This window comes from Melopsittacus undulatus, chromosome 9, assembly GCF_012275295.1.
Source record: "Melopsittacus undulatus isolate bMelUnd1 chromosome 9, bMelUnd1.mat.Z, whole genome shotgun sequence".
NCBI classification, from domain to species: domain Eukaryota; kingdom Metazoa; phylum Chordata; class Aves; order Psittaciformes; family Psittaculidae; genus Melopsittacus; species Melopsittacus undulatus.
This window is the reverse complement of record NC_047535.1, coordinates 13,371,321-13,386,997: the sequence shown is the minus strand read 5'-3', so window position 1 is coordinate 13,386,997 and position 15,677 is coordinate 13,371,321. Positions and strand designations below refer to the sequence as shown.

Genomic DNA, 15,677 nt, shown 5'->3' with positions numbered 1-15,677 from the left:
GTCAGAGGCAGAGGGAGAGGCAAAGCGAGTCCCTTTGTGCCGTGTCACGGGCACCCCGGCGCTCAGCAGCAATCACGTCCCTGCCTGCTGCTGATGATTCACACCGAGAACTTGAGGCAGGATGGGAAGCTGACACAACTGGGCCCAGTGCCCATCTCCCTGTCGGCTGCTGGGAAGTAGGAGGTGGAGGAAGAGGGGACAGCGCTGTGAGCCAAGCACCCAAGGGACACAGTTAGCCCCCAGGCGTCATCAGGAGCAGGCAGCCTGCCCGCCCCCTCAGGGCCTGTCAGAAATGGGGTTCAAAGATGATGGGAACAGCCCCAATCCCTGAGGAGAAAGCACCTCGTGGGATACAGACTGTCCTTGGCTGGGCATCAATGGGCAGCAGCCCAGAGTGGGGGGAGACCCAGCGACAGGAGTCAGAAGCAAACAGCCCTGCATGGGGGAACCAAGGCACAGGGGCTGGCATCAGGAGGGGCTCAGCAGGGCTCAGCCTCCTTTCTGCAGTGAGCAGGATTCCTTACAGCAGTCCCTGTCAGCATCCTCCCAGCTGCATTCCTGGGATGCTGAGGATCCCAGTGTGGAACCAAACCCCTCCAAAGCTCCCCTCTGCCCATTGAGACTGAGCACAGACCTGGTGGTGGATCCACTTAGAGGGAAAACCCAAGGTCTGGCCGAGTTTTGGGTTAGGGTTTCACCACCATCACAAGAAGGTGCTGGGTATTGCTCACCATTTCAACAGCATCTTCCTTGCAGGCTTTGCCTGTAAATGACTTTAATCTTCATAAGCCCCAAAAGTAAAGCTGCTTATATGGCTGTGGCCTGCTGGAGCACTAGGAGGAATAGGGGATGCAGGGGTTAGCCCAGGGGAAAAACCTGCAGTGGATCAAGCCCCAGCACATCCCTGTCCTGTTTCAGGGGCAGGAGCACTTGACTTCCACAGGTACCACTGCTATGTCACTCCATCCTCCTTCCCACCCCGACTTGAGCCGTACCTGCTGTCCCCGTGCTCCCTATTTTTCCATTCGATCATTCCTGCCAAGAGGAATCTCAGTCTCCATCCTGGCCCAAAGCAGACCCAAAGCTCCCGACTCCAGTTTGTGCAGCCGGTAAAGCTGACGCCCTGCGTGCCTTTTAACACTGAATAATTCTCTGTGGATGCAAGGAACTGTTATAATCCTGCCAGACACCACCTCCATCCTTCAAGGCAGCAGGGACTCCATAGGGACACCTCCTTCAGGGTACAGGATCTGGGGAGTCCCACTGCACAGATGGCTTCAGCTCCTTGGCTGAGATAAGCAGGGGAAGGAACAAGACCCAAAAGGTATCCCCAAATCTTCCACCACTTTGTCCAAGCATAGAACCCCAGCCTGGTTAGTGCTGAAGGGAGGTTAAAGCTCATCCAGCTCCAACTCCTGCCACGGGCAGGGACACCTTCCGCTAGAGCAGCTTGCTCCAAGCCCCTGTGTCCAACCCGGCCTTGAACACTGCCAGGGATGGGGCAGCCAAAGGTGGAAGATGAAGCCTGGCTTAAAGGGGAGCTTTGGCAGCATCATCCCTGCATCAACCTCACCCGCTCTCATGGGCAGGATGGAGCCAAGCTGCTCAGCCCAGCTCTGTGGCGACTGCCCAGAGACAGGGGGGACTATCCCTATGGGAGCAAGGGAGCAGCGAGCAGGATGCGCCGCATGCGTCGGGCAGGGGTTTGGTTGTTGTGTTCTGTTTTTTATTACAGGTTGAATCTCACAGTTGGTAGCATTACATGAGAATAAAGCACTGGACAGGACTGGAAAAAAAGGCCTCTGGAGACAGCATGCAAACATTGCGACGAGTTTAAAGCAAAACAACCCAAAAGGAAAGCGGCTCGCGGGGCCGCGGCTCGGTGGCGGCTCCCCTGTAACCATCACTTCTGTCGCTGGGGTTTCCTTGCCGTGGGTCTGGTTCATTGGCTAAGTTTATTATTATTCTTCCTCTATCGCCCTCCTCCTCCTCCTTCTTCTTCTCTTTTTTTTTGTGTTTTCTTTTAATTACATTAAAAAATAAGATTCGTACTTTAGGCAAACACCAGCGCGGGGCTGGGCCCTGCTGCAAATCATAAAAAACAGTGAAAAAAACCCCAACAACAACAATAACAACAAAAAACACCCACATTTTGAAAACAAAAATCCCACCCCCCAAAAAAAAACAAAAACAAAAACTTGGGAGACGCCCAAAAAACCCCAAAACCTGGGAAAAAATAAAAAATAATAATAAAAAAATCAGATTGATTTGGAAGTTTGGAAGCAACCGGGAGAATTGGGGGGGGGGATGTGAAGCACCCCTGGGGCTCCCTCCTGGCCGCTCCCGGTGCCCCCCCCCCTCACAGGTAGAGCTCCTTCTCTTTGATATGCACTAGCTGTTCACGGAGCTGGTGGAAGGACGGCCGGTGGCCGGGGTCCAGCGTCCAGCACTTCTTCATCACCTCGTAGACAACAGCGGGGCAGCCATCGGGAGCATCCATCTTATAGCCCTTCTCCACGCGGGGTACCACGTCCTTCAGGGGCTGGGGGGACAGGGGGGGAGTCAGGGTGGGGAGGGGGGGGGGTGCCCCCTCTGCACACCCAGCCCTGAGCGGATGGGGATGGTCCTCACTCACAATTCTCGGATAAGGCACTCGCCCGAAGGAGTAGATTTCCCAGAGGAGGATCCCGAAGCTCCACACGTCTGACTTGGTGGAGAATTTCTGGAGGGAGAGAAGCCTCATGAGTGGGGTCAGGTAGGGATGGCGATAACAGATCTTCCCCAGCTGCAGGGCAGCTGGTCTGAGGGGTCGGACAGCAGGGACTGGGGCTCAAGCACCATCTCTGAATGGAAAAGTTGAGGGAGCGCAGGGTGCACCCCTCTCCATGTGTCTCCATCACATCCTCATCCTATGGGGATCATAGAATCATGGAATGGTTTGGTTTGGAATGGACCTTAAAGCTCATCCAGCTCCAACCCCTGCCACAGGCAGGGACACCTTCCACTGGAGCAGCTTGCTCCAAGCCCCTGTGTCCAACCTGGCCTTGAACACTGCCAGGGATGGGGCAGCCACAGCTTCTCTGGGCACCCTGGGCCAGCGCCTCAGCACCCTCACAGGGAAGAGCTTCTGCCTTGTATCAATCCAGTCTCCGCTCACCCACCTTTTCTCTAAGTGCTTCTGGTGCTGTCCACTTCACAGGCAGCTTCCCCGTGTCCTGTGTGGAAGAGGCTTCCTTGGTCAGCCCAAAATCGCTGACCTTTGCGATGTTGTCCTCTGAGACCAGCACATTCCTCGCTGCCAGGTCCCGGTGGACGAAGTTGTTGGCTTCCAGGTACTCCATGGCTTCACAGACATCTCTGGTTGGGATGGGGAGGGAAGGGGGTTAGCAAGGAGGCCCTAGAACGCTGCTGGGTGCAGGTCAGGGTGGTGGGCACGGCCAAACCTTGGTGCTTGGGCCTGTACTTACAAGGAGAACTTGAGCAGGCAGTCTGCACCGAGGACCGACCGCCCGCGCGACCGCAGGTAGTCTACTAGGCTGCCCTGGAAGGATGGAGATCATAGAATCATGGAGCGGGTTGGGTTGGAAGGGACCTTAAAGCTCATCCAGCTCCAACCCCTGCCACAGGCAGGGACACCTTCCACTGGAGCAGCTTGCTCCAAGTCCCTGTGTCCAACCTGGCCTTGAACACTGCCAGGGATGGGGCAGCCACAGCTTCTCTGGGCACCCTGTGCCAGTGCCTCAGCACCCTCACAGGGAAGAGCTTCTGCCTCAGATCTAACCTGAACTTCCCCTGTTTCAGTTTGAACCCATCACCCCTTGTCCCATCGCTCCAGTCCCTCATGAAGAGTCCCTCTCCAGCATCCTTGCAGCCCCCTTCAGACACTGGAAGCTGCTCTGAGGTCTCCCTGCAGCTTCTCCAGGCTGAACAGCCCCAGTGTCCTCAGCCTGGCTCCATACAGGAGCTGCTCCAGCCCCTGATCATGACCTTCCTCTGGCCTTGCTCCAACAGCTCCATGCCCTTGTGTTGAAGACACCAGAGCTGCACCCAGTGCTGCAAGTGGGGTCTCACGATGCCATCAGGGTCAGCATCCCACCTGCTGCCCATCCTGCGTGGGACAACATCCCTCTCTTGGTGCTAGCAATGGCACACACAACCTCCAAGCACCTCGGTGGCCCCCGGGTGATGCCACCTAAGCTGGGTCTGTGGGGAGAACCCTGGTGGGGGTCTCACCTTGGCATGTACTCAGTGACGATGTAAAGGCCGCTCTTCTCCTCCACGATCACCCCCCAGAGCTGGCACCAGGTTGCTGTGTCGGAGCTGCCTCGAGGCACAGGAGGGCTCAGGGTAGGGTTGGGGTGAAGAAGGGGTCCCATGGTCCCCATAGGACGCTGGAGACCACTCATCCCTGCTCATATGGACAGAGGAGCCCGCTCCCCTGTGCTGTGCCCCCCGGTAACACTCACGTCATGACAGACGCCTCCGCCAGAAAGGCTTGAGCTGTGGCATCGTTTTTAATGCACTTCACGGCGACTTTGTTCCCCCGGTAATCCCCCAGCATCACGTCTGCAGGCCGGGAGAGATGGGCACAGGAGACACTGGGAAGCATCCCGGCCTCCCAGGGCCCCACCATCACCCTGGGGGGCTGCAGAGCCTCTCCCCCCACATCCCCCGCAGCTTAGGGCTACCACAGCACTGGGGGCAGGGGTCTTACCTCCGAATTCCCCTTTGCCAATGATCTGCAGCAACTTGAGGTCCTTCATGTTGAGGGCCCAGCCGCCTGCGAGAGGGAGGAGGAGGGTGAAGGGTTGCTGGGGGGACCCCGGGAGCCGGGGAAGGGGCACGGCCACTCACTGCGGGAGAACTCATCCTGCGCTGCCACCGTCCCCTCCATCACCTTGGGTTTGATGAGGCGGGTGCAGAGCCCATCCGCGTCCGTGGTGTAATGCTGGGGAGGGGACATGGGGACATCGCAGTGGGGTGAGGGACACCACGGGGTGGGGGGGATCCCTGCCAAGGCGATGCCAGGCTCTGGGATCCCACCAGGTGGCAGCACAAGGCCATGGATGGAGCATAGGGGGAGCGCGGGGGTCCTGATCCATCCTCCTGCCCATCCAGCCACCCCCTTTGTCCTGCCCCTGTCCTCCACTTTGCCCCATGGGGTGGGCAGAGAAGGTCCCACATCTCTGGGTGGGAGCTAGGACCCATATGCCCCAGCTCCCCCAGCCTCACACCTATGGTCCCCATGCTGGCCCAGGGGGACAGGAGCAGTGGGCCCTCACCTCCACCAGCTGCATGAGGTTTTCGAAGTAGACCTCCTCGTCGATGCTCAGCTTGCTGGAGGAGTAGATGATGCGGTAGTGCTCCACCTTCCCCTCGCAGCTGACACACAGCGTGTAGTCCCCAGGGTAGTTGGTGCTCTCCCGCACCAGGAACAGCCCCGTCTCGGGGGGGTACAGCAGCCTCTCCGCCTGCTCCCGAGTGATCTTCCCATGAAACCACCTGCGAGGAGCACACAGGGCAGGGTGAGCACTGGGATGTGTTTGGGATGGGGACGTGGAGCAGCCTTCAGCCCTGCCTGCACGGAGCCAGCTTGTGCATGCTTCCCTTGCTACCCCCATGCACCCCATCACACAGCTCCTCCCATGGTTTCCTGCTCCCCTCCCCACAGCAGTCCTGGCTCCTCCAGACTGGGTCACTGGTGGCTCTGGGATGCAGCAGGGATGTCAAACCCATCCATACACCCATCTGCCTGTCTCCTACCCCTGCCATGCAGAACCCACTTTGACCCCATTCTTCCTCCCAGCAGCCTTCACAACCATGACTTTGGAGAAAGGACCTATTTTGGAATGCCACCCAACCATCCATCACCTTCCCCAGCTCTGGCAGGCAGCTCCAAAGGTGCTCAGAGCTTTCCCCAGCAGCACTGGATCCCAAATCCACTTGTGACTGCCCACCTGGAAAGCCAAGCCCCTGCTCCTTCTGCCTTCCCACCTTGCTAAACCCTGCAAGGGATTCCTGTCAGGACACAGGGTCAGCTGGATCTCTGGTCTGACGCAGCAGGGATGCTCCCCCCAGCATTCCCCATGGAAGAATCCCAAGCGGATACTCACGGCATGAGGCTGAGCTTGATCCCAGCTTTCACTCCTTCCCGCTTCTGCACGTAGTTAGCAGGGATGATGCCCTCCCGGCCCACCTTGTTCTTTGCCTTGTACCAATTGGGATCCTGCAGGGACAGCAGAGATGTCACAAGGAGCCCACGGCCTCTGGAGACAGCAGCATCACACTCGAGCTCTGCATATCCCCAAGCTGCAGACAGGATGGGGTGTGCAGGGGAGAGCCACAGAGGTCAAGGTGGGTGCTGGGACAGCAAACCCCAGTGCTGGTGGCCTCATGGGGGTCACCAGGACCCCCTTCCCACGCTGTTGGGTACCCCAGAGCCTCCTGACCCATGGCCCCTCTCCTTTCCCACCCCAGCACCAAGCATCACTCCAATGTGAGCCTCTCCCCAACCTCCTCCACTTCCCAGGAGGCACTCCAGAGGCTTCCAATTTGGAGAAACCTTAACTAAGGAGGCCATGAGTTAATTAATTGAACACATGGCCCCATTCCGGCCCTGCGGGATGTCCATCGGGACCAGGAGATCACACTGACACAGCGTGTGGCAGGATGCAGGGATGCTCCCAGCATGGCCCTGGCAGCAGGCTGCTGCCACAGGGAGGTGATGGCCTTACCTTGGTGACAGCAACAATGGTCAGGACGTCTCCTTTGCTGAAGGGCAGGTCCTGCTCGGCGGTACCGTGGAAGTTGTACTTGGCGATACATTCTGTACCGGATGGCCAAACGGCCTGGCCGGGGACAGCAGGATGGTGTCAGAGCCCAGCTGAGCACCACCAACCCCCTGCCCCGACCCATCCTGGTGCAAACCCAATGGGATTCACTTAAACCTGCAGCATTCTGGGGGATTTGGGGGGGGTTTTCAGCTGGGGATGGGGGATGGAGGGACACAGACACACTCAAACACAGGCCCTGCAGTGCTGGGCTTCTGCAGGACACAGGGGGATGGAGACAAGTCCCTCCTGAGCCCCGGGGCCACTGCTGCATGGGTGAAGAGTGCGCTCCATCCCTGCTGGTGCTTACCTGCATCCCTGACATCTTCTCAGGAGGCTGGAGCATGACTCTCACAGGGGGGACACGTCACTGGGTACCATGAGACCTGCAGCAGGGGCAAAGAACAACTTAGAAACCCAGACTGGTTTGGGTTGAAGGGACCTTAAAGCTCATCCAGCTCCAACCCCTGCCACAGGCAGGGACACCTTCCACTGGAGCAGCTTGCTCCAAGCCCCTGTGTCCAACCTGGCCTTGAACACTGCCAGGGATGGGGCAGCCACAGCCAGGCATGGTGGGCTGTGTAAGGATGATGCACAAGGAACCCTGCTACAAAGGATGTTCCCAGAGCCATGTCAGCAGCTCTTAACCACCAAGAGGGGAACAGATCAAGGTGCTGCTTCCAACATGTCCCCAGAGCAATGCGGAAGCGGGAGCTCTGGGTCCACTCATCCGGGAGTGGAACCAGTGCAGAACTGCTCACCCAGATTGTAAGGTATTTGCATGGATCCAGCTTCTTAAGAGCAGAGGTTTATGGGCTGCGTGACCACTGGAGCATCAGCATCAAGGATCCAAGGGAAGAAATGGGATGGTACAGAGGGATGGAGATGCCTGGGGATGGGATGGGAGCAGAGACGACCCCCAAGAGCCGCTGAAGCCAATTTCCCAGCCAAGGGTGGCTGCTGCATTGTGGTGGAACCAGCAGTGAGAAGCTGCAAACCCTCTGTCCTGGAAACCCCCCAGCCAGCCTCATCCTGCAAAGCCTCCTCATCCCGAAGCAGTTCGGAAGGTTTTGGGCAGCCCTGGGAGCTCAGCCAGTGTTTTTCAGCTGGGATGGGGATGGAGGCACACACACAGGGGCTGCCAGGGAGGTGGTTCATGGTCCCTGCAGCACCAAGGGGGAAACTGAGGCACGGGGGATCCAGCCAGTGAGATGCCGCTTCCCCAAGCCCCATGCTCATACCCAGACACATCCTGATCCCTCCTTGGCAGCACTGGGGACAATGCAGACAGAGCCCTGCTCTCCCGCAGTGCCTGGTGACCCCCACATGGAAACATCCAACCCCGGGAGCTTCCCAGGCCCAGGATCCAAAGGAAATAAACCACATCCATTCCCTGCAGGACCAACCCCCCAGCAGCACCCTGAGGCCCTAGGCTGGGTCGCATCCTGCCCCAGCATGTGGGAGGGGAACAAACCCGCCTTTATGCTCGCTGCTCGGACCCTGGGGAAGGGATGAAGTCACCATCCCAGCATCAAACCAAGCTTTCTTGGGCTGGGGCATGGGGTCGTGCTGGGTGGAGGGCACGGAGCAGGATGTGCAGGATGCAGGAAGCGCATCCCTGCCCCAAAACCCACCCAGGTGCTCCTGAATCCATTGCATGGGCTCGGGGCTGAGAGCGGCTCAAAATAGTTTGGGCAGGAGGAACTGAAACAAGAGGCAAGGCTGGAGGAGGAAGAAGATAAGGGGCAGAACCACAGGGAGGAAGAGAGCAGGCGCGGACACGGCCCCGGCTCTGCTGCAGCCATGCCCGGAACCATCCGGAGCAGGCATCACGCTCCCACCACCTCCTCCACCGTCCCCCAGGCCACAGGGCCCTTTAGTTTTGGCAGCAGAGAGAAGTCAAGGCTCAGACACTCACCCCAAGGACAGAGTTTGAGGACCTGAAGCTGAGCACTGGTGTTTCCAGTGAAGCCCATCACCACAGGGCCCCATGCACTGGGTTTTCCTCCCAGCCAGCCATGGGGCTGTTGATGAAGAACAGCATCTCGAGATGGCACCCAAACCCTACTTGATGGCAGCCATGAGGTGGGGACACAGCCATGGAGGTGGCCAGGAGCTGAGGGAGTGCAACGCTGGGTGATGCTGGGCTGGGGAGCAGCACCTGGGAATGCAGCCCCCCAAAACTGCCCCATCTCCAACTCGTTTCCAAGCTGATTTTTGGTTAATTTCAGAATTTACACCTCGTGTGGAGCAAAGGGTCCGGACAGCACCAGTCTGAAACACAGCCCAAGGAAAGCAAGGAACAAAATACACCCCTCCATCAGTCCATGGAGGGGTTTGGCTAATGCCGGGAAGGAGCTGGTTGAAGAAGAAGTGCCTCTGTATCCCTGCAGAGAGAACTGCCCTTTGCCAGGGCTTTCAGCCCCTGTTCCCTACCCAGCACGCTGTGGGAACGTGGAGCAGGAGCGGGCCCTGAGTGTTGCTCAAGGACCAGCTCATCCCTAAAGCGCTGAGTCAGCGCTTCCCACCATCGGGGCGCTCCGATGTCGTGCTTCTAACCCTAAACTACCCAAGGAGGGGAAAGCAGCAGGAGGCTTCACCCTGGATCCAACTCCAGCTGGAAAACCTGCAGGAGCTAGGGTGGGATGCCAGGAAGCATCACCTGGAAGAGATGCCCGAAGACCCATCCCAGGACCACCAGGCTGGAAAAGCCACCTCCATCCTGCACCAGGGCAGGATCTTTCCATTTCCAAAGGATGGTTGTTTGGGCTTTCAGTTCACAAATGTCACCAGCACTTAGAGCTTATAAAGGCAGAGGGGCTACACATGTACAGCCTGCCTTTGGGCTCTCAGGCCTTCATGAAGAGCCCTTTCTTTCTCTTTTAAAGCGGAAACTGCCCCAGCAAACCCCATCACAAGGAAGCTGCTCCATGGCAGTTTGTACCTTGGGGATCATGGGCATCGCCTGGTGGCACTGCCATAAAGAGAGCCCATGGGGAGGTGGTTATCGGCACGGGGACTGCCCTGCTGTCCCCCTCTATCTTGTCAACAACCTCCTGCAGGTGACTTTTAAGCAGCGGCCTGGTTATTTATCACCTCGCTTTAATCACTACCTTATTTCTGCCTCAGAGGAGGAGGAAACCCTGTACCCCTGAGAGCAGCGAGGCCGCTGCCACCCGGCCCGCAAGGCGCTGTGCCTGCGGTGGCTTCATGTGACAGCCAGCGGTTCCTGCTGAGCACGTCACCCGCTGTCACCCAGCACGGCCCCAGCCTCGTGCCCCCGCTCACTTCCGCCATCCTGCCTTATCCTGATGGGAGCCGGTGCTGGGACAAGGATGCGGTGATGGATCCTGAGCCTCGAGGGAGCATCGTTCCCTGCTTTTCCAGCCGGTGAGCTGCACGAGAACACGGGCATGGCCCTTCTCAAAGCAGAGGTGCTTCCCCAGGGAGGATGCGCAAGAGCAGAAGGCAGCTTGAAGCAGATAAATGATCATTAAGAAAATAGCCAGGGAGCTGCCCAGCAGATTCAGCAGAGCAGAGCCAGGTTTGGCTCTTCAGCTCTGCCAGGAGACGGCTTCACTCCCCCTGGAAACGTCCCATCCCCATTCCCACCGGGAAGCAGCCAGGGTGCACCGGGGAACCCACCTCCCTTTCTCTGCTCGAGCATCTCTGCTCTGGCCAGGCAAGGAACCTCAGCCCCATGTTGTGCACTGGGAAGGGCCGAGATTCACTGCTGCTGCCTCCCTGCTCCCAGATTTCCCTCTGGGAAGCCCGGTTCATAGTGAGGAGTCAGGGAAGGTGGGCAGGGCAGGAATGGTGAATACCACAGGTACCCTGAGAATCCAAAGAACACCAGGGAAACCTTTCCTCTTGTCAGTCACCAGCTGAAATCACACTGCGCCAGACCCATGGGCAGGCTGGGACCAGCACCCAGGGGAATTTGGAACCCCCAGACCAAATCCCACTGGCACCAAGGGATGGGTTGAGGGAAAGATGCCACATTTCCACCTCAAACCCACTTAGCTGGAGGGAAATGGGGAGCAGCCCCTGCCCAGCCCCAGCTAAATCAAGCTGAGTTGTAGATGGTAGCAAAGCTTCACTCCCATGGAACTGAGGGTGCAGGGACCATCCGCATCCACCTCACCGCAACATCTCCAATCCTCAATAACTTGAGTTTCTTTAAACTTCACCAAAAATAACCCAACCCAACCCCAGCCCAGACAACATCCTCACTCTCTCCAAAAGATCTTATCTCCTGTTATTACAAGTAACACCTACGATTACTCTAATCGAAAGACAAACGTTCTTCCTTTATCTCATCAGTGAGCTGGCTGCACTCGCAGGGTTCTGCTGCTGCTCCCCCAGCCCAGCGTGGCTGGAAAGGCGAGGGGGGGGTCTTTCCTTTTCTTGCTCTCATTTCTCTATGCTTCTCTTCAAGGGAAGATGTTGCCCTTCAGACCTAAGGTGTCGAGGGGAGGCAGATGAAGGGCTGGAGAGATGCTGCCCTGGCCTCCCCATGGCAAAGGGCTGTTCTTCATTATCTTTCCTACACAAACCAACCCAACTGGGTGATTTTCCACCCTCCTCATCCCACAGATCACCCCGGCATCCCTTCCCAGGGAGACCTTACAGGTCCTGGGGGGTGTCGGGGCATCCCTGGGGATGAGCACAAGGTGAAGCTGCTTGGGGTACAGTTCAAAGGGTTTTCATTGCAAACACCCCCCCAAACTGAAAAGACGAGGGGGGAAGGCAGTGGTTGCAGAGTAAGGAGCACCCCAAACCTCCCCGTGCTCCCAGGGGGATTGTCCTGATGCTGCTCCCCTTGAGGAGGCTTTGCTTCATCACCACCATCGCGCTGATGCAGGGTGAGGAACGGGTACCCAAGGGATGCTCCCTGCATCCCTCTGCCATGCTCCCACGGTCCTCTCTGGCCACTCTCCACCTTGGCAGGGATCGGGATGGGCTCTTCCAGAGGGAAGCCGGGTTGAGCTCCCCTCTGCTGGGAAGAGAAGCAGCCATCACCCTCCTCGCACTGCCCGGCCCTTGCACCTCAGGTTAGAGTTATTGTGTGTGACTTTTCCCCCGCGCGCTGGCACAGCCCCTTTCACTCTCGATCAACCGACGGGCAACAGCCGCCGCTATAAATAACCCGTCCCCGCCTCAGGGAGCAGAAACACGAACATCAATACATAAAAATAGGGGAAAAAACCCTAAAAACTGTTGCCAACCCCTTCCGACGCCCGGCCCCAGCTCCCTCCTTCCGCCCCAACCGCTCTCGAAAACCCCGCCAGCAACAACCCAAACGGGCCCGGCCTTTGTATGGGATGAGGATGGGGATGGGGCGGGAGGATGAGGATGGGGATGGGGCGGGAGGAGGGAGCGAAGCGGTGCCACCCCTCGCCGGGCGGCGGGTCCCCCCCGGGGATGCTGCGGGGGTCCCTGGCTCCCTGCATGCCCCCGGCCGGAGGACACAGCCCCCTCCCCGGCGGTGCCGGTGTCCCTGGGGCCCGGCGCGGGGCCGGGGTCACCCCGTGCCGGGTCAGGCAGCACGGCCGTGCCCCCCCGCAGGCCCCATTGTCTGTGCTGGGCGGCCGGGCCGGGCCCCGCTGCCCCCGAGGAAGGGACGCGACCCCCGGCCCGGTGCGGGGGGGTGCGGGCACCCCGGTACGTGCCTGTGGTGTCCCCCCCCCCCCGGCGCGGCACTCACCTCCCTCGGGCAGGGGGCTCAGCCCGCCGCCGGCTGCTCCATGCGGCGCTGCCGGGGGCCTCCGGGCTCGGCTGGGCCGGCGGGGGGGGCGCGGGGGGGCGGAAGGGGCGGAGGAAGCCGGAGCCGCCGCCGCCGCCGCCCGGCGGGGCCGAGCCCGTTACGGCGGGAGGGGAGCGGAGGGGGGGTACGGACGGGGGGGGACAGCGGCGCGTCCGCAGCCCGGGTCGGGCCGGGCCGTGCCGGGCGGGGGGCGCGGGGTCCGCCCGGGGCGGCGGGGCCTGCTGGGAGGAAGCGGCGCCCGGGAGCGGAGCGCGCCTGCGCCGGCACGGCTCGGAGCGGCGCGGAGCGGAACGGGGCGAGCGGAGCGGGGCGGAGCGGGGCCGCCACCTGCCGGGGAGCGGCGAACCCGCACCGGCACCGGCACCGGGACCGCATCCAGCCCTCCCCCTGTGCTCCTGCCGCGCCGCGGTGGGCGCAGAACTGCGCGGAGACAGGACCCACATAGCGTGAAAATAGAAATGAAACACTGCTGCCGAGCCGGAGATGGACAGCAATGAAGGGTTCAGGCAGCACAGCACCATCAAAATGCTATCAAAGTACTATCGAAATGCTATAATACACTATTACTATATTGCATGTAGTGTGTAGTATATAGTATATACTATGTACTATATATAGTATATATACTATATATACTATATATAGTACATAGTATATATGCTACATGTACAACATAGTGCATACTATATCCTATAGCAATAATAATACAATACAATGCAATGTAATACAATATACTAATGATATATATGATATAATACATGATGTGATATCATTATAGCATAGAATTACAGAATAGTTAGGGTTGCGAAGGATCTTAAGATCATTTAGTTCCAATCCCCCTGCCATGGGTTATCCTTTCCTATCCTATTATATATAACCTAATATAATGTAGCATAACATGATTTAACTAAGATATGATATGACACAACATAATGTAACATTCGTAAGTAATTTATATAACGTATAAATAATATGTTACATGCAATAATACAGTATAATTTACTAATAAAATATGATCCATGCTATGCTATGATGTGATATAATGTGAAATGGTAATACATGATCTTTAAGGTCCAACCCAAATCAATCTGTGATTCTATGGTTCTGTGGTATAACATCCACAGTGACAGTAACAGCAATCGTGATGATAATGACAGCGATGCTGCTGACAGGGTGAGGGTGTTGGGGCACAGCTGCAGTGGGGTGGGAAGCTGTGGGTATCCCGCACTGCAGGCACTGTGTGGCCAGGCCTGAGAACCTGCCTGAGCTGTCGGGGTTGTTCCAGCAAGGCAGCAGCGTGGAAGGAGGGATGGGAGAGAGGAAACAGCACTTGGGCATCCTGTAGCGTTTCCTTATCCACCACCACGTGGGTCCCTTGGGATGGTCGCCCTGGGGAAGGGCGCAGGTCCATGGGTGCTGGGCAGGGACCAGAGACCCCCCCTTTCTGCTGGGAGGCCTCACAGGAGCACCGAGGTGCAAAGGTGCCTCTGCACCCACACCGAGGTGGCTGCTGGTTGTCAGTTCCTGCCCCCTTAGGGCAGAGCAGGAAGCCCAGGCACTGGCCTCCCTCCACTTTTTGGCTACCCCTTGCTTCACCCCATGCTTCAGCAACCTCCTGCTGAGCCATGGGTGGCCAGAACCCATCCAGTTGTGGAGGAGGACAATGCCCACAGCTCCGCTGGTCAGTGAGGCTCTGGAGAGCATCATTGCATGGGAAGAGATCACACATTGAGTGTGGTACCTCCAAGGAGGATGGGGAGGGAAGGGGCAGGAACTCTTCCCACCATCTCCACCATCTCTGCTGCTCTCCTGCTGGATAAGGGATGAGAGCTCACAAAGACACTCCAGAGTACCAGCCCTGTGTGGCTATGAGGAGAGGATGCTCTCCCTGCGATGAGGGGACCACAAAGAGATGATGAAGATGTCAGTGAAGGGAACAAAGGGACTGCAGAGGACAGGGAAAGTCAGGGGACAGAGCCAGAGTGGCCAAGGGGGTGGGTTGCAAAGCCCAGTCTATTTTTAGGGAGCACGTCCTTGCTCCTATAGAAAAGAAGGAGCCAAGGATCTGCTGGTGGAGTTGGGCACCACAGAGCCTTTGCTGCCCCAAGCTGCCCCTGGGGCCTGGTGGGTTCATGGGACATCGGGGTGGTGGGGAAGGGACTCATCCTCACACGGTCCCTGAGCAGAGCCAACCTGGGAGGAAATGAAACCAGCTCGTGCATCTGTGTGCACCAGAAACGCAGCCACGGATGCAAGCCCCAGCCTACCCACACGCCCCAGTGCACCCACCCGCGCTTGCATGCTCACAGGCATGACAGGGTGTGATGAGGGGTGACACAGGAGGCCAGAGACTGAGGAGAGGGGCAGAGGCAGGTTTTTCCCTCCAGGTGTTTCCATCAGAGGGTGGGAATTTCTGTGTGATAGGAACTAAAATCACAGGATACCAGCTTGGTTTGGGTTGAAGTGCCAGTGCCTCAGCACCCTCCCAGGGAAGAGCTCCTGCCTAAGAGCTCATCTCAGTCTCCCCTGTTCTGGCAGGTTAAAGCCTTGGCCTGTCCCTACAGGCCCCTGTCCAAAGTCAATAAATATCCTCCCTCACACCAACGCTGGGTCTGAGATTTCAACTTCCATGGGGCTGGGGAGCAGCACAGAGCTGGGGGGGGGGGGGGGGGTGTGTGTCTGAACTTTCAGATTAAAACAGCAGGCATCAACCCAGCTTGCTGGGGAATCCTGTCCCTTCCCAGGTTTTACCGTTCCATCAGACCCAGGGAAAGGGAGACACCCCAACGAATACACAGCTACGAGTGCTCGAAGCTGCTGTCAGGGCTTTTCCTCCCCTCTGAAGGTCCATTCCCGCAGCCTCAAAACATCAGCATCCCTGATAACCTGAGAAAGGTCTTTGCTTGAGAGTGGGTGATCTCCTGACTGGAAGGGAAGGATGGATTTGGCCGCACCAGGAGATGAGGATGGCCATCTCCTTGCCGTGCACCAGGAGAGGGGGCCCTTCAGCTGCCGGGAATCACCAGGAAAAGGGAAAACCACAGAAGGGGGGGGGGGGGGGGGGGGGGGGGGGGGGGGGG

The 15,677-nt window shown here is 58.2% G+C and overlaps 1 protein-coding gene across 1 annotated transcript; it reads right to left on the bottom strand.

Moving 5' to 3' along the window:
* Positions 1-1,704: 1,704 nt before the first annotated feature.
* CSK (C-terminal Src kinase) lies at positions 1,705-12,616 on the bottom strand. Its single transcript, XM_034066164.1, is given in 14 exon segments — positions 1,705-2,542; positions 2,636-2,722; positions 3,162-3,357; positions 3,468-3,536; positions 4,234-4,298; positions 4,300-4,324; positions 4,467-4,566; positions 4,715-4,780; positions 4,855-4,948; positions 5,283-5,502; positions 6,114-6,226; positions 6,735-6,848; positions 7,141-7,216; positions 12,538-12,616. Coding segments are annotated over 13 exon segments (1,368 nt in total). The 5' UTR covers positions 7,177-7,216; positions 12,538-12,616; the 3' UTR covers positions 1,705-2,359.
* Positions 12,617-15,677: the final 3,061 nt, after the last annotated feature.